This window comes from Penicillium argentinense, assembly GCF_028826775.1.
Source record: "Penicillium argentinense strain IBT 30761 chromosome Unknown utg000004l_segment0_segment0, whole genome shotgun sequence".
Lineage (NCBI taxonomy): Eukaryota > Fungi > Ascomycota > Eurotiomycetes > Eurotiales > Aspergillaceae > Penicillium > Penicillium argentinense.
The window spans coordinates 3,857,385-3,875,327 of record NW_026622663.1 but is presented as its reverse complement, the minus strand read 5'-3'; the positions used below and the strand labels follow the sequence as shown (position 1 = coordinate 3,875,327).

Here is a 17,943-nt window from a genome sequence, read left to right as displayed (position 1 = left end):
GACGGGTAAACACACATTACGAGTATACAAAGGGGAAGTAGCAGTACTCCCCGCTCTGCGGGCGGAGTGCTGGGCGGGAGGTACCAGTACTTTACAGTACCCTTTGGTACTCTAATGGAAGGACAGTACGAGTAGAACGGTAAACACTGCAGACCACCCACGGTCTCGGCCTCGCTCCACTTGTCGCATCGAGCCAATAACGCCCAGCAGTGGCTGGATGGCGCCAGGAACCACCGGCTGCCTACCAATCATAACGAAGCTGCCCCTGACCCTGATTTCCGGCGAGGGTCGAACTCTGAACGCTGAGGGCCTGCTGAAAGGAGCGAAGGGTCCCCCCATAATACTAAACCCACTCCTGACCCATCTCTGCCCTTTCCTTACCCTCTATTCACACACTCTTTTGCAATTCTTTTCGAGCGTTTCCGCTCCAGTCACTCTTTCAGTCCCAATTGCACACTTTCCTTCCCAAAAAAGATGCACTTCAAGAACTCCGTCCTTCTCGCGGCGGCCCTGACCGCTGGGTCAGCCGTCGCCCGTCTTCACGGCCACGAGCGCCGTCACGCCCACCCCAAGTTGGAACTGGAACTGGAGGGTCCCGCGCCCACTGAGGCCCCCAAGGCCGAAGTCGACATCGAGCAGCGTGATGTCGGCGATATGGTGTATGCCACCATCGATGGTGTCCTGCAGTCCTGGATCAACGAGTGGTCCGGCGAGGTCGCCTCCGAGACTTCTTCCACTTCCACCTCGACCTCCTTCTCGACCACCATCACTCCCACTCCCACCCCCGAGTTCACTGCCTCCCCGAGCGCCGTTGAGTCGACCGTGATTCCCGTCCCGACCTCGAACGCTGGCTCCGGCTCTAGCTCTGGTGCTTCTGGTGGCAATTGGTACGACGCTCCTTCTGATGGCCAGTTCTCCCGTGACGCCTTCGGTGGCACTACCGCCAGCACTAAGACTGGTCCCCTCGACTGGGACTACCATGGCAACGTCGGCATCCCCTGGGGCAGCAACATCGCTCTGGTTGACGAGGCTGATGCCAGCAAGTACAAGCACGTCATCCGTTTCGAAGGTGCCCACGATGAGCCCTGGAACCTCCTTTTCTGGAACACCTACGGTCCTGATGGCAAGATGGACGGCTTCTGGAGCCCCCACGCCGCTTTGAAGTTCTCCCTGCCCAAGGGCTCCGTCAAGTACGTCGCCATCGATGACAACACCCAGGGTGGCTGGGCTGCTGCTCAGGGCGACATCCCTACCACCTTCTTCGGCCAGTATGCCTCCACCTGGGGTGAATTCGACATGAGCAACGAGCAGAACGACGGGCAATCCGGCTGGGATGTTTCCTGCATTATTGCTCAGCTCAATGGCCTGGACATCCAGGGTATGCGTATCTGTGACCACAACAAGGAGAACTGCTCCTACATCGGCAAGGGTCTGGCTGGCCTCCTCAACGCCTACACCTCCGCCGACCAGGGCACCAAGAACCTGGCCGTGACCGGTGGCCCCGGTGCCATCCGCCTGGTTGTCGACCTCGACTACGCTTAAGCGTCTCGTCCGTCGTCTCGTGATAGGTTTTTTTTTTTTTTTTACTTACGCAAATGGTTCCGGCCGGAAAACGTCTTTTTTCTTGACCACAACAGTGTGCGTGTGCGGGTACAGACTTCCTTGTCTGCTCCAGTGTTGAGAAGGACAGCCCTGCCCACATCCGACTTTTCCGGCAATTCTCCCACAGATGCCCTTTTCTTTTCTTTCAATCTGTTGGGAGAAAGTGACATACCTTCGTGATCATGACCAGCGTTTTATGATTCTCTGTACATATACCACCTGAGTTATTAGTCCATATCGATCTTCTTTTCTCTTTCACTTGACTCGGGTCCTGTGATATTCTCTTCTGCAGGGGTGTGATGCCCAGAGGTCGCATGTTAGCTTTGAGTAAACTCCAAAGTCCTTTGGTTCATAGCTTCCAATGACGCCTTTGGAATTAAGACATGACGTTTGGTTCAGAGTACTTGAAGATCCGGAGTACTTGGTCCAAGTCATGAGTAATATAGTAGATTCCATATCATCACACGGGCCAAGGCATCCAGGCAGACTCCGACTGCTCTCTGGAATCGAAGTTCAATTGATGATACAGCCATTCTCGGAAGGGTGCATGCAGGGTCGCACGAGTGTGACCATAGCGACAAGCGAAACCGTTGAAGCCACATCAAGCAACGCAGGTACAGACAGCAGTGGAAAAGAAGCAATGGGAAGGAAGAAAATTCGAAGTAGTGATCTTGAGGCTGAAGGTGTTGAATTGCGAATTGTGCTCGGCGAGAGATCGGCCCTCTTATAAGGTCGAGACGGCGGGGCCAAGTAATGTTGGAATGTGTTGGGTGTGCGGCAACATGCATGGCGGGCATGCAGCCAAGGCATTTTGGCCCCCGTCACATACCTCAACGCCTATCCAAAACGCCCGTTGTCTGCACCACTGCATGATTATGGAGAACCTCCCTCCCAGTGGCTGCCGGCGCTTACAGATTGCCCACTTTATCCAGCATCCAGCCCACTGATATCTCAGCCCGGCGCGAAATCGAGGTCTATGAGAGGACGACCTTCCGCTAGCTCGTCTAGGGTTCCTGAGGTCGCTTGTTCCAAGTATGCACTCTGCTGCATATCGAGCCGTTCCTTGATGCTCTAGCCAGACTTGATCCCTGCGCTTTTAGTCGGGGTTACCTTACGGCGCTCCTCATCGTCGCGCTGCACCTTCGTACGTCGATCGACGCACCCATCGGGACAAGCAACAAATGACAACCCAAATGTTCCGTGACCAAGCGGAGACCGCAGCCAAATCGACCAAGGCTGATTCCGCGTTCGACTGATCTCGCGCCCAGGTTGCGTCTATATGTCCTGTCTTATTGGGTATCGAGTTTCACTGCTGCTATGATGGGTCACTGCGTAGCGCGCTGCCCACTTCGCGTGCAGTGAATCCTTCCAATCTGAGGCGGCCCCTGCGGCAGTTATAAGCATGTGGGATACTGAGCTCCCTCATATTAATTTTCTTTCCTTGCACATTGCAATTGTGGGTTATAGCTGGTCTGTTGCTCGCCTGATCATGAACACCCGACAATATACACCTGGCGAAGACCGGAATCTACTTGGTCAAAAGTCCAATTTATTCACCGCTACCGTTCGCCCGAGCCGATCGTCCTCTCGAGAAGGAAGCAGCGAATCGACAGTTTCCGGTGTTGAAAATGTCCGCGATACTGTAGCACGACTTAAAGATTCAACCGGCGATGAAAAACAACAAAGTCAAACAAGAACTTGGATTCCATATACGTTCAAGCCTCCTTTCTTAGCCTCTCTCAGCTTTGTCTCATTTGGTATTTGTCTTGTCTCGTTCCTCCTATGGTGGAGGTCATCGACAAACTATGGCTTAGGATCTGATGACGGCTCATCTGCTATGCTATTCGGTTGGAGATACAGCCCGACCTTGATCGCTGTCATATACGTCCAAATGACCAGCGTGCTCTTCGAGGATGTCAAGCGGACGGAGCCTTATGCTCGCTTGGCCCGACCAAAAGGAGCAGAGGCATCAGCCAGCATCCTCAAGGCGCCGGGGGCATGGTGGAATGCACTATACGACGGCTTCGCTAAGAAGAGGAATGGCTCCCGAAGTATTGTTCTTATTTGCGCATCATTTCTCAACATTATTGGCTTTATGGCCATCTCACCACTTTCTTCTGCGTTTCTCTTTTCTGAAGATGTGGTCGTTCCCAAGTCAACCGCATTTACCAGCCTAGTGCCGACCAAAGACTCGCCATTATCCCTCGATTCAGACAGGGCGACCCATTTCCGGACGATTGCCAATCTACTACAGAATGTCTCCACTTCTCCTTGGATCACAGATGAATACACCATCCTCCCCTTCTGGCCAACCGATATGCAAAACGTTCCCATCAAATCACTGCCGACGAGTCCTTCGCAGAAGTGGGAGGCAGAGACGGTGATGTTCAAAAGTCAATTCAATTGCACGCAGATGAAATTGGACCGTCAGACATCTGTCAGCCCGAAATATGGCTTGCTAGGCAAACTGCCCTCTATCTCTACTATCTGGTCTTCTTCCGATGGGTGCAAGTACGGACTGACGGTCGAAACGTCCTTTTTCGAGGATGGTGGCGGCAGTTGGTCTGATACATCTACATTTTACAACGGCCTGGCTCCACTTGGTCAGGGAATGACATCCGTGTTCTTCACAAACAGTACTGCAGAATGTGACAATCGCGACATCATTATCTTGACTGAGCCGTGGAAATCTGAGGGGGCTAAATACTCAGCTCAGTTATGCGACAGTAGCTATTACATGGCTAATGTCACAACGACCATTACCCTGGGTGGGGATGAGCCGGAAATCTCTTACGATGAGAGTGAATTCGATCAGAAGAAAGTCACCATTCCTGAGACTTTGCTGAGTACGACTCTTTTCCGCAACCTTACCCTGGACGAAGATTGGCCCACTTACATGGTCTCGATCTTCTTTTCGGGCGATAGGCTGCTTGGAGGTCCTTCGATTCTTTTGGGTGCTCTATACGATTACAATATTACCTCCATCGTAAACGACCCAAATTGGGTTCTCTCAGCAGCCAAAGCAAAGCAGCGCTATTTTGGTGAGGTTCTGCAGGCAGCTTTGACTCACCAAGGTGCCTCAGACTATACACCCATGAATGGCTATGTTCACGATATCGAACCCCGAGTAGTGGTTCAAGCTGGACCTGCGATTGCTTTGGGAGTTTTGCTCGCAATTTCCTTTATCCTTGTTCTAGCCATTTGGTGGTTCTCTCGGGAGCATGTTCGACCTTTACACTTGACAGACGACCCGGCTTCTACTCTGGGCACGGCTCGCTTAATAACGCATGCTTCTTGGGCTGAGTCTGGCTTCCGAAGTTTCAGGCAACCGTCGGACAAGGAGTTGCATGAGAAACTTGCTGGAGAATGGTTCTTTACAACCCCCCAGGGCCTTTCGCGTGTCAATACAGACGACCTCATGGGAAACGAGTCGTCGCAATCTGAGAACGGAACGCCGGCATTGTTTCGTCTTCCCGCTCTCCTTTCTCTATCATTGGTTTTGGTTGTGGTGGTAATTGGCGTGTCTGTCCTTTATCATTTTGCCCAGACTTCAGGGCTCTACGAAAAAGCGTTTGTCTACCAGGTCCAAATCTCCTTTATCAACAATGGTCTATCCTCAGTGGCACCCTTTGCCATGATTCCCACTGTGATAGCAACGGGAATTGGTTTGTGGTGGAGTGCAATGGATGACAACTTTCGGCGTCTGCAACCCTTTATTGCAATGTCAAAAGGAAGTCCATCTGTCTCCAGGGGTGCCGGCCTATCCTACCGGTCTTCTTTCTGGCTCTGGGCGTGCGCGAAGGCTGCTCTCAATAAGCACTGGCTTCTTGCTTTCCTTACATTGGGAAGCTCACTTTCACCTGTCTGTGAGTCTGTTTTATTTTTGGGTTCGGAAAAACAACAACTGATCTTGGCTTCTAGTTACTACAACTATGTCTGCCCTGTTTGATCGTGGACCGGGTGTTGTCTCTCAACCCGTTACATTGAACCGCACACTAGAGCTTCGACAAATACCGCTTGTTTTCCCTGCCAGTCAATCTCTCTATCCTGGCTCTTCGAATGATTACACGGCCGGAATCATCGCAGATCTTTACAGCAACCTTTCTACTCATTGGATGTATACTGCCACCATCCAGCTCACCCTCAATGGAACTCAACCCGCATGGAGTAAAGACGGCTGGAGCTTTGTGCCGGCCCTAATGAACAACCTGCACAATGTCGACTTGCCCAATGACCTCGATAAGTCCGACAGCACTGTCGACGGAGCTCGATCCAATGTCTCGTTCACCACGCAAGCCATGCGAGGTCGGATTGAATGCAGCGAGCCCCCACTCAAAGCGATGCTGAACATTTCCAACTGGCTCACTTATCGAGAGTTTAAAAACAGCAGTACCGCAAACTGGGACAAGTCTTCGATTCCACACGGCCTTGAAGGGGGGTTTCAATTGGGGAAAAGATGGGGAAATGACTATTTGGCCAGCACAATTACACCTTTCGTCTATCCCCACAACATGACAGACTGCATTGGATGTACCACTGCATTTGCCAATCCGAGCGAGATAACCTGCTGCGGAAACAGTAGCAGCGATGCTTGGGACCCAACAGTGGCTATTGGGTTTTGGTCTCCCAATGTCGACCCAGACGTCTGGAGCACGCGCCACTGGCAGCAAAACTTCACCGCGAAGTTCTTCCACGGAAATGCAGTTACCGGGGTCCGAACGACTAATGCTAGCAACGACATCTATGTGCGCGCCGACGACGTGCTTTTCACCAGCCCACCGTCGGCATCATTTCTCACCTGCAGACCATTGGTCGAATCTGCAAATGCGCACATCTCGGTGAACCCAGACAACGGCGAAATCCAAAGCTTCAATATCACAGACGAGCCAAAAGAAATGTCGAGTGGATTCTCGGATAATTTCCTGCCTCATAACAAAACTCACTGGAGCAAAGAATCCGGCAAGATGACATATAATGTCACGGTTAGGTAAGTTGAATCTTTTCAGCCAGGAAGAAGAAGCAGCAATCCTCACAAAAAAAAATGCACACAGCCACGGCCGACTCTTCATGGCATCAATGTTGACCGCAGCCGATACCATCAACATCGCAGGCGCCCTACACGGATTAGGCTACACGCTCGAAGACCTCGACGACAACACATACAACATTCGCGACGAGATCAACGGTCTCAACATGGACTTTATGACATACGCAATGTACTCAATGGCTGGAAAAGACCCAAAGAAACTCCTCGACTCCGACACATTCAACGAGCTCGCCCAAAAGACTTTCTCAACGTTCTTCCAACACTTCGTCAGCAACGAAGTCTCCATGGAGACCGGCGGCTGGGGCTACCAGAAGATCAACGACAGTCTCCCATCTGAGCTCGGTCCGGCCCTCGAACTGGTCGACAACTATCTTCCTGGGAACAAGGCCTCGGCACAGCAAGATGTGATCCAACCAATCTCGCACACCAACCGCACAGTCGAAGCCCACCTCACCCGCCGCGTGGAACTCCTCCAAATGAACGCGGTAGCAGTCTGGCTCAGTATAAGCATAATGGCCTGGCTAATCCTGACGACAGTGGTTGTGGCCATTCTGCAAAAACGCTATTTCGGCAGTCTAGTCCGGAACGTCGAGTGTCTGGGCGACGTGCTCGTCCTCATTGCTGGGAGTGCAAACCTGCTGCAAGTTGTTCGGGAAATTCAGGCCGGCACACTCCTTTTGGAGGACTACAAGCATCTTCGGACGAGGTTGGGGTGGTTCGTTGATGAGGATGGTGAGTTGCGGTGGGGGATTGAAATGGAGGAAAGTTATGGGGACGGGCCGGGGGTTCATTGGGTCTCTGCGCCTTATTTCTCCAAGGGGAAAGGGAGTCAGACGTGGAATCTTGCTGATGAGGGGGAAGTTCGTGATCAGAATATCTGATCTGGAGAAAATCTATGGGGAGGCGGAAACAATAAGAGGCAGGGTAGGTGTACATATCGGTTCTTTCACGAATATATCCACTATTGCAAACATGCTCCCAGATAATGAAATGTCTATTGTACAGTATTTTCGGGATCTGTAGCCCTCGCTCGGAAATGGGAAATGGTCAAACACGCCGTAAATGAATTGGTACCAGCAGGATACTACTAGTATCATGGCTGATGAACCCTTGTTTAGCTGCTTACTTGCCACTAGCAAGCATATCAGCCACTGTCCCTGGATTGTACATCACCTCGACATCTTCCTCCTCTTCGTCCTCTTCGCGCGAGAGTATGCCGGTATGCACGGCATAGCCGACCAAGGCGGCAAAACCGCCCACCACTGCAGCGATGGATACCAGCATATCCTTCTTACTGGAATCGGTAATTATATTGGCCATATTTTTCTCCATGTAATTGAGACCGGCATCCTCAGACTGCGCCGCTTTTTTGAGACTGTTATTCCGGCGAATCTCACGTAGGAACGGAGTCGAGTCCGCTAAGGTAGAAAGCAGAGTCGAGCCGACGGCCGCGACGGAAATCCGCGCAGGAGCACGCCAAGTCAGCGGCGATTCGGGCGCAGATTCTGGTGAGAAAACATGTGCAATGTCAACGGGAGCCTCGCCAAAGCATCGCTGTCGCATACGCTCCGTATATTCCGCGAGCAGCGGAGCCTTGGCGCGCATGGCGTCTCGGAGCCACGGGAAGGCCATCTCAGGCACCAGGGCCAGCGACAAATACCCGAGCGCAACGCAGTCGATACTGGACGGGGTGTCGTCGGCGTCAGCGGCGAGGAGGTACGCCTTCCGGCCCAACATGGCCTCGAGCGGCTCGAAGAACTCGCCGGTCAGCGCCTCGATTCGGAAATGGTTCTGCTGCGCGGTGCGGCCGAGCAGGCTCGAGACGGTATCGCGGGGCCGTTGTATCAGGTTCTTGGGAATTTTGCCGGCGGCCACGGCGGCGTTGTGGTCGCGTTGCCGCTGGTCTTCCATGGCTTGCAGGTCAAGCGATGACAAACCCAGGTGCTCGGTACGGTCTTTGGCGGCGCTGTGCAGCTGCGGCGGGAGGATCCATTGGTTGGGCCATTGGAGAAGGCTTCCGTATGCAGGCGAGGTATTGCGGTAGTAATTCTGGCTGGTCACGTACAAGTAGAGGTCGACGAGGGACTGGCCGCGGGATTCGATAAAGGAGGAGAATCTGTAACGACAAAAGGTCAGGTGGATTTGTTTCATCAATCAGCCCATTGGTGGTGCGACGTACGCAATGTTATCGGCGCGGCACGTGTCGTCCAGTTGTTGATCCAGATCCCAGGCTCCGTTCGAGTATTGGCGGAGGTAGTCGACGATATTGCGGAACCGACTCACCCACACCGCACCGTTTTGGAGGGCGGGGAGCTCACCTAATTTGCAGAGACAGCGTAAGCAGATCAGCTCACGGCGTGCTTTCGTCTTGCGCCCCCTTGGCTAGCCTCGGGCGCCGGCCGTGCATCACGTCACTCACCTGTAGGGGAAACGGAGGGATCGCTGCTGGCGACCACCTCCCAGGAGCCCTTCGGAAGTGCCACGGAGCAGTAGGCGATGGTGGCGAGACAATGCGCCTCGATCGAGGGCAGCCCGAAGGCCGGTCCCCACACATGCAGCTGTAGCACCATGATGTTTTGCGCGTCGAGGGAGAAAGTCGGGCGCGGCCGAGTTGGGCGGCGGATCACGTGTGGCGCAATCTATACAGCAGTCTCCTCATCCAATGACCGCACCCTCGGAGAGTATGCAAACATCCTCTATCTTTGGGCCAATTGCTGTCGCGGGGGTGCTGATATCCTCGGACGATCGATTCTTTATTCTGGCGGCTGAAACTGCAGTCGTGGCCAAATCCCTGGGTTGGACTAGATGTAGTATTGTGGCTGTTGGAAACCGTTTCGCACGGGGAGGAGCAGTGTCTTGAATAAACAACCCTTGATGCAAGAATATTAATCAACGGGAAAATTTTTGTTCTTCTTATAAAAATTGGACAATATGTCCGGTTTCAAGATTTCGCCATGGCCGCTACCTTGCTCCCTGCCGAAAGTAGACATCCATGGCTCCTGTGAAGCATCCTAGTGTAGTAGTCGTCTTGTATTGTACCTGAGACATGATTCCCAACTCCCTGGCAACCTGAATGTTTTTCATCGCAGCATCTCTCCGCTTTCAGGATTTCCCTTCTTCCAGAACCCAGCGACACTGGCAATGCCACACACCCCAAATTGCCCGGCATCTCACCCCTGCACCTGCATCTGCATGTGCAACTCCATCGACACTGCCGCTCTTATCGCGGCTCACCATGACTTCACACTCACACGTGGCTGCGCAAGAGCCCCTCGACAAGGAGGATGCCTGAATAGGCTGAAAATAGCCTCACCTCCAAAACCCCGGCAGCTTAGGTCGACCATGGGGTGCTATGACCTCCGTCGCCGGCCTCCGCGAGGTCCAACTCCACACGCCCTTTCAGTCGTCAAACCGGTTTCCAAGCGGGGCGGCCCCAAGCACCGAAAAACAATAGAAAGCGGGGTCTCATTTCACGATGATGAAAACCAAAATGCTGACGCCAAGGCGAACAACGTTGGACCAACGGCTACCGTCGACGCCGGCACGTACCTGCTGAAACCTATTGCGCACTGCGCACTGCGGCTACGACCTCGGCGCCGCACGTCTCCGAGCAACGTCAAGCTGAGTTGCAGATGGCAAGGCACAAACTTTTCCCCAATTGCAATCGGGAGATCGTGCCAGCTACCTGGAATGCTCAGGCATGAGGCAAATCCCGCCGAGCGCTCGGACGGCATTGTTGTGCTTGTACTTCGACATGTCTTTGTTCATCTTGATTTCTTGACGGGGAGTGGGGCTCCGTTCCAATAGTCTGAGCTCGCGAGATTGTCGATTCATGCATGATCGCATGCACGCCGATAGTAAAGGTACTCTCTCTACAGAGGGGCTTTGTCTGGCGTCATGCTGTATACCGGTCACGGGCCTCCGCGCGATTCGTCGCACTAAAATAACGCCATGCGTTGCTATCGCGCCGTATCCGCCTTGGCGGTGTCGGATGAGATAGTCTCGAATCGCGGTGGTTTGAGGGATTAGATGTACCTGGCGATGTACACGGTACTATTGTTGGCCCGTGTACATCTCAGTGGTAGTAGGTAGTAGATTGTACCTTAGACATGGGAATGGAGTAAGCAGGAGTCGATAAGATGTCAGATCGGTGTCGATCGACGGGAGTCCATGATTCATCATCCTGTTATACTCCGTTCCGCCATGAAACCCCCACTTGCCCGAGCTCACCCCAGCCAGCCTCCGCGTCCGTGCCAGGCACATTCGTTGTCGCCTGACGCTGGCGTCGCCTTCTTTTCATGGCGGCACCGGCCAGCGTGGCGGCAACAGTGTTGGTGAAACGAGCGGGCGGGGCGCGGTGTTTCATCGGGTGCGACAGTGCTAGGCCGGGATGGTCTACGATTCAGGGATGTCTTTGGGTACAAGGTGTAATGTGGCAAAACCACTGTAGTAAGGTCCAGGGTGGAAGATTATGCATGACATCGGATGATCCGATAGTAATAAATCAAGTTGCTCTGCTGGGGGTATATTAAGTCTAAGTAAGATATGCCGGTAATTATGATTCGGCCCAATGCATGAGGCTAAAAGAACAGAAAGAAAAAAGGAATGCAAAAGGCCCGAGGCGAAGATTAAAAAAGATGGAAACAGTCGATAATGCCCCGGCAAAACGACATGCAAGCGAAGTGGTCAAGAAAGTAAAGAAAATCAAATCCAATTGGGGAATCATCAAATGTGAGGAATCGCCCGTGCAGGAGATCGATGCAGAATGACGCACAGGTGATAAAGCGATGCCGTCGCAGCTGATCAGGGAGAGACAAACAGGCCGAGGTAGGTTGCAGCAGAAGCCGGTGGAGCCAATTGCTGCTGGCGCTAATGAGTCGAGTGTGTCGGCTTCTCCGCATCTGCGCGTCAATGCTGGGAATCGAGATCGATAGCGACACCCCGCACGAGAGTAATAATCACGCTGTGGCCACTCCACTCGGGAGTGAAACGGCGGATCGGGCGAGAAACAAATAAAAATAAAAATTGGCTAATGATGCAAGAGAAGCTGAGGGAGTCCGAGGCGGCCGGCGCTCTTGGGCCCCATCGCAACGACCGTAAGATGGAGAAAGAGAATGCGAAGATGGGAAAGACTGTTCGCCACGCCTGTAAATACATTTGCAAGCGTCATCTCTTGGGTTTCCCGCGCGCATTGCGCTGGCGTATCAGGCGCTAAAGCGTAGCCACGAGAGTGAGGGCGTCCGTGGTGGGAATATGTCGCAGGAGCAGAACAGTCCGGAAAAGGATTGCCGGGTAGGGATTGGAATTAAGACGAGTAGTCAAAACCGTATCGAGAGTATAGTCATCGAGTGAGCCGAAACCAGGTCGAGGTCAAAGATCGAGGTCATTTCATATCCATGCCGAGGAGAGGGCCTCCCAGGTCGTGGGCGCATTTGGCGAGGCCGGAATGCGCCAGAGTCGTCACGGTCATTTGGGAGGAGCCTGTTTATTTGGGCAGAGGCGGCAGGGGGCCCTTGGGAGGAGGACCGGGGCAGGGAGGGAACTGAGACGAGGAGCCGACTGAAGGCATGGTGTATGGTGTGGTGTGATGTGGTGATAAATCCCGAAGGGAGATAGATAGATAGTTGAGTGTGCGAGTGGTAGTGGTAGAGTTGAGTCGCGGTCGAAGTGGATGCGAGTATGACTATAGTGTAGAATTGCAGTGAGATGGTTGAGAAATAGAAAAAGCTAGAGCACGAGCACGAACGTTACTTATAAGCCGGAATGGATCCCAAGCCCCGGTCAGCCTACAGTAGGACCAATTTCAGTTAGTGCCGCTGCTAAGTACCCCCATCGAGCATCCCTGCCATGAACAGGAGGCTGAGTCTCCACCTGATCTGACGTAGGAATTATTGCGATGTTCTTAGCGCTTCGGGGATGAATAATGCTGCCCCAACCGGAAATCCAATGGAAATCCCTGCGTTTTTCTAGAAGCTCCCCACCTTCTGTGGCGCGGGTGAACCACTAGTAATAGTGGATTGGCTCGATACAGTAAACATGAATTATTTTTTATTCATTTCCAGTCATGATTTCATAGGGTCGGGGTGAGACAGCCAGCCTGGTTTCCAATCTTGCCGCGAATGGCCAACACTCTAACTAGCGAGGGCACTCTACGTGAAGGCTACTAGTCGCGAAAAATTTCGTTTGCCGTGGGTTTCACAGTGCGTTCGCCGGCCGAATAATCATGAAACCACGCGAGGTGACAACTGGGAATGGGCAATCTCCCGTGGCTCCACCACCGGCTCCATCGGGACGGTTCCTCGATGCGGTGAACGAGGGACAGGATATTTTTTTTTACTTTTTTTTTTCAATAATGTATTTTGGTATTGTTCTTTCTTTCTTAATTTTTTTTAACTCCCTGTCAAAGGCAAATAAGCGTATTGTGTAGCCCGCGTACTTTGTACTTGTTGAGTTCGTAGCAGGAAGGAGCAACGGCCCAAGCACAAGCAATACGGGCCTCGCAGGTGACTCAAAAGGGGCCAAACCCAGCAACCAGGGTCCAAGCCAGCGCGGGTCGATCGCTGGAAAATCGAGCAGGCAGAAAATAAGGACCATTCCCCAATGGGTCCTACTACCGGCCGGATTTACGCCGATCGAATCATGTTTCGTATTGTGACAGCCCCGACGTGCCGGGTTTTCCTGTCGACTACTTCCTCACCCGAACCTTAGCAACCCCATGCTTTTGGGTGATCAGGTTGATCAGGACAAGCTGCTCGTGGCGCAGGGGCTTTCAGCCTGCTGATTCGACCGCAAATTGTCTCTGCTCTCCGTCAACCCGGGTACTCGGACTGTTGAGCAGATCGGATGGGCGAGGCCATTCTCCCAGTGGCTGCCGCATTCACCGTATTCACCGTGATGACTGCATTCAAACGGGGTTCAGATAACGGTCTGGGGTGGACACCGTGGCTTAGGCTTGCTTTTTTTGGTTTTGGTTTTGTTTTTGATTTTCTTTTTCTTTTTCTTTTTCCTTTTCTTTTTCTTTTTCGCCTCCCCCTGAGAATAGCCGGGGATTCATTCGACACCAGTCCCATCGCCATACCGTGGTTGGTACCCGTGGGAGGCAGCTGTGCTGGCAAATAACCGCCCTCCGATTATTGATGGATGAAGCCGTGTCACTTGCCACTGTACCTGGAGCTAGTCCCTCTCCGATCGTAACGTAGGCGTAGGCTCAGGTACCACTCCGCTCCTCTCAACCGAGGTGTGTTTTGCCTTCCGGGGAATTTCTGCGATGGGTCTTATCGGCAGGTTACGAATAGAATGTGCCCTAATGTATCCCCGAAAATTGAGCCGTCCTCCATGCCTTAAGGCACTACACACTTCACTACGGTAGCGTGTTCTCGGTTCGCGACGCTAACACGCGCACATAGCGGAGATCAGAGCCGAGTCGACTCCGTTTGGTAGCCCATGCCACTATAAAACTGTATTGTCTCTAGCCGTGAGATCATCCCACTTCTGCAGCAATAGTGGCGGGAAAGAAGAGGGGCGGGGGGTATGTAGGAGGGACAGTGCATTGCACATCATTATTTGATATGTGAGTCCGATAGGATAGTTACCAGGGTGGTACTGGAGGGTAGGACAAGCTTGCCGTGCAGGTTCCTGTTGCCGGATGTGTCATGTACCCTTAGGCATGTACATGCATATCGATTTCCCGTCTGTGCAGGCCCTAAAAGCAAGACAGACTCGTTGGCCCAAGACCACGCCACCCTGTAATCCCACCCCTGCTCCCCAGAGTTGATCCCGCACATCACTGGGTCGGGTGTTTCACGACCAGAAGATCCGCTTAACTCTTCAGAGCGTGGCGCTCATTGCGTGCTCAGCAGCCGGTCGCATTGGAGTGCGACTCGGTTGTTTGAAGCCGTGTCGCACAATACTCCCTGTGTACTCCAGTAGGTACTATCCTCAAACGTAGTGGTGACAGTCCGCGCAATTGTGGTCTACGTTAGAGTGCCAATGGGGGCGGCAGATCTCCGATTTTGAGAAACGTCACCGAAATTCAAATCCTCCGGCAAGTCTCGGAAAGCGAACATGGAATTGGGACTCCCCACAAAACCCGGACTTGGTCAGCCCAGTATTCTCAGTTCGTCACTGCAGGAAACCCGGCAGAGTGGGCAGCAACGAGCGCATGACCACAGCCCTATCCGGCAAATGTTGTAGGAATACGGGTGGCACATCTCGCCGTGGGTGGGCATCGGCGGTCGGACTTGTCCGTGCAACCGGGTTTTGAGATTTGGCTCTAGCGTTGCAGGATTGCAGGCGTCCCCGTCCAAAAGCGTCTGTACCTGGCAGATGGGTGAGTTCGCGGCTCTAGCGGTTCTCAAACAGGCACCATTCAGGTACCAGGTGGAGCTGGGTGGCGATACCCTCGTTGTTCCTGGCAGCACAGAAAGAAAACCTCGACGCGCTAACAAGCCACAAACTTCAATAAACGAGTCTAAAGCGGATTAGGGCCGCGTGGGGATCCACTGTGGGATGGAGTGGGCCGCCGTTCCGCGCCGTTGGAAACGAGCAAAACAAAGAGCGAATAGTTCGGTGTGGAGTACGCTGGCTAGTGAAGCGAGGGAAGGGAAAAAAGGAGTTGCGATTGGAAACTCGGAAGATTTCCACGGGTGGTTGGGACTGCTGGGACTGCTGGGACTGCTCTGATCGATCCCCAAGGAACTGCCTGTTCGGTTCGGCGGATCGCCGCACGTGGCGAGGAGGTCCGATTCCACGGTGGCCCGAGATGGAATTGCGATGGACATGGAGAGCTACCCGAGCAGGCAACCGTAATCGTACTTTCGCATCGACAATCAAAGCATATCGGGTATACGCAATGGCCTACCGCAGCCACTTCGTCAGCCTGTCGTGATTTCGTCCCTATCCGACTGGCCGGGACACTTTTCCCTCCTGCTCCCCCCCCCCAACGTGCTCGCTGGCAGGAAGGTGTTGGCCGGCGATGGAGTCACGGGAAGAAGTGGAGGAGCGGCCTGTTTCAACAGGCTCCACCCACGACTACCCGTCTTCTACGCGGGCTTCTGGAAGAACGGGAAGAACGGAGTGCCGAGGTTTGTGGACACCACATGTATAGCGTCGGCCGCCGACCTGAGCCCAGGTGGAACTGGAATCCCGCTGGTCAAAGAGACACGGGATACTGACGGGATGTTGACGGGATGATGGCGGTGTCAGGCGCAGCTTTTCTCTCCTCCGCCAAATGGAGCTATGGATCTGTTTGGGTTGCTACTAGTGATATCATGAACTCGACCGAGACATGCAAACCGAGGTGGATCACAAAGCGAATGTGAGCTCAAACAGTATGTTGTTGTCTCATGATCGATATAGGTGTAGGTATAGGTGTAGGATCTCCATTCAAGGCAACAAGGTTGCCTCGCGTGAATTCTAATCTTGGAGGCTTGGGAAGGCTAGCGATGTACTCTGGTCCATTGAGAGGGTCAAATGGCCGCCACCTGCGTAACAGCGACTTGTGGCCAGTGACATTAAAGCTACCTTGCCTTTAGGGTCAGGTAGAACATCAATTGCCCGATAAGCTGACTGCATCGCCATAGCGTTCTGCAGCGGCCCGTTCGTCCATCAGCCAGGGACGGGTTGCTCAACCCAGGCTGAGGACATTGACCCTGCCATGGGTACGCGTTCCCGGGTCCGCGTGACATGGAAGCTTCGGCTGCTGCAAGGATGAACACCCTTGCTGCCGAAACATGGGGGATTTGCATCAGGAGAGACGCGGAACATCACATACTTGGGCGTAGACGTATGCGACTCCGCAATTTGAGCATGTGTCACAAGAGGGGCCGACTTGCATCTGATCACGCCACGGCGGGTACCCGCTGTGAAGATGCGGAGGAAGTTTGGAAGCTCAAGGTTGGGTTGACGGAGGTGGGCGGAAGGGGTTCCTCAGCCACACATGTGAACCTGGAGATCATGTTTCAGGTCTGCTCAAGGCCGAAAGTGGAAATCATCCTGGCAACCTGTGTGTCCTCGTACTCAGTCCTCGTCCAGGGTCGGCTGAGCTTGAGTCGAAATCCATTCTTCCATCAGAGGCTGCTTGGGTGCTGAGGGGTCCGCCCTGGGTCGGCTCACGGCCTTGTCGCTTTTGCGCGAGATGAGCAAACAGAGCACCCAGCCACAGATGTTGAAACTCTCGTAATGTGTACTGAAACCCATCTTCTTGTCATCCCCGCTGTCCTGGTCCATATCCTCTGATTCCTCTACCTTGGCCGAGACTCTCCTTCTTCTCCTTCGTGACGAGCGATTGTCTGCTGGTGCAATGTCGTCATCGGCCGCCTGAGGGATACCCTGCAGGTCGATGACGGGCTCGTCCTCACTGTCCTCAATGACCTCTGCATCTGCCAATGTGTTCCCCGGCACTGAGGGCGCCTCTGTATCCTCCTGTTTCTCTGGCTGCTCGAAGTTCTTGTGACGTGTTAGGAGCGAATGACGGGTGCGTGATTCGCGGAGAAAGATGCCGACTTCGAAGTCATCTGGATCAAAGGACACGAGATTAGTCGCGACATTCAAATTAAGAATCCTTCCACAGCGGTCGATCTACCTTCAGTGATGACATCCTTCACTGGCTTGGCCTTCTTTCGCAGCCACAGTCGTTCGTTCTCCTCGCGCAGTCTAGGCAAGACCAGCGGGCGAATCGCCTTGAACACGCGTGGCAAGACAGGGTCTTGGGCGTTCAGCAGCCAGCGAGCATCGGATGGCTTTTCCGTGTAGATGCGACATTCCAGGACCGAATATTTGCTGATGCGCAAGTAACGCCGGATGGGAGCCATGGCGAGGTGTGTTGTGTACTAGATAGAAAGTGACGATGCCGATGTGAGCTCATTGAACTTGAAGCTCCTACCCGCCGAGTTCTGGCGAGCTCTGATTGGCGTTCAGGTGACTATGCAGGGCACTTGTCACTCATCACCCCCGACTTCAACCAAACCCCAGCGAATCTCCCGTCCTCTTCCATCGCCCGGCCAGCATGGTACCAGTCAATTTCATTGCTGCTGATGTTCTTCAGCCTCCAACATACTGCTACTACTACTGCTAGTGTCTCCGGCTGCAACATTGGGAGGCCACACGTGACCCCACCAACCACCGCAATCGGAAAGAACCTGACCGTCCCCAAGGTCCTCACTAACAACAAGGTATTAGGTACCTTGCTCTACACTATAAAATATATGAATAAAGAGGTACCTGGTACTTTCTGTGTGCGCAGTGCGCCATCAACCACAGCCAACAAGGTCCCCATGGATCCCACCCTGTTCCCG

The 17,943-nt window shown here is 53.4% G+C and overlaps 6 protein-coding genes across 6 annotated transcripts; 4 read left to right on the top strand and 2 right to left on the bottom strand.

Moving 5' to 3' along the window:
• Positions 1-474: 474 nt before the first annotated feature.
• Positions 475-1,542, top strand: aspf4 (allergen Asp F4; the record flags this gene model as incomplete). The annotated part of the gene is made up of 1 exon (XM_056616856.1): positions 475-1,542. The coding sequence occupies one exon, from the start codon at positions 475-477 to the stop codon at positions 1,540-1,542; it is 1,068 nt and encodes a 355-aa protein (XP_056477213.1).
• Positions 1,543-2,783: 1,241 nt separating this feature from the next.
• On the top strand, positions 2,784-7,530 carry N7532_004361 (DUF3433 domain-containing protein; the record flags this gene model as incomplete). The annotated part of the gene is made up of 4 exons (XM_056616855.1): positions 2,784-2,848; positions 2,962-5,468; positions 5,524-6,589; positions 6,654-7,530. The coding sequence occupies 4 exons, from the start codon at positions 2,784-2,786 to the stop codon at positions 7,528-7,530; spliced, it is 4,515 nt and encodes a 1,504-aa protein (XP_056477212.1).
• Positions 7,531-7,771: 241 nt separating this feature from the next.
• N7532_004360 (glutathione S-transferase family protein) lies at positions 7,772-9,219 on the bottom strand (the record flags this gene model as incomplete). Its single annotated transcript, XM_056616854.1, has 3 exons — positions 7,772-8,765; positions 8,829-8,967; positions 9,069-9,219. 3 exons carry the CDS (start codon positions 9,217-9,219, stop codon positions 7,772-7,774), a joined length of 1,284 nt encoding a protein of 427 aa, XP_056477211.1.
• Positions 9,220-9,991: 772 nt separating this feature from the next.
• On the top strand, positions 9,992-10,456 carry N7532_004359 (uncharacterized protein; the record flags this gene model as incomplete). The annotated part of the gene is made up of 1 exon (XM_056616853.1): positions 9,992-10,456. The coding sequence occupies one exon, from the start codon at positions 9,992-9,994 to the stop codon at positions 10,454-10,456; it is 465 nt and encodes a 154-aa protein (XP_056477210.1).
• A 1,228-nt stretch (positions 10,457-11,684) lies between these two features.
• N7532_004358 (uncharacterized protein) lies at positions 11,685-12,001 on the top strand (the record flags this gene model as incomplete). Its single annotated transcript, XM_056616852.1, is given in 2 exon segments — positions 11,685-11,796; positions 11,814-12,001. The coding sequence occupies 2 exon segments, from the start codon at positions 11,685-11,687 to the stop codon at positions 11,999-12,001; spliced, it is 300 nt and encodes a 99-aa protein (XP_056477209.1).
• Positions 12,002-16,666: 4,665 nt separating this feature from the next.
• Positions 16,667-17,460, bottom strand: N7532_004357 (uncharacterized protein; the record flags this gene model as incomplete). The annotated part of the gene is made up of 2 exons (XM_056616851.1): positions 16,667-17,163; positions 17,232-17,460. 2 exons carry the CDS (start codon positions 17,458-17,460, stop codon positions 16,667-16,669), a joined length of 726 nt encoding a protein of 241 aa, XP_056477208.1.
• Positions 17,461-17,943: the final 483 nt, after the last annotated feature.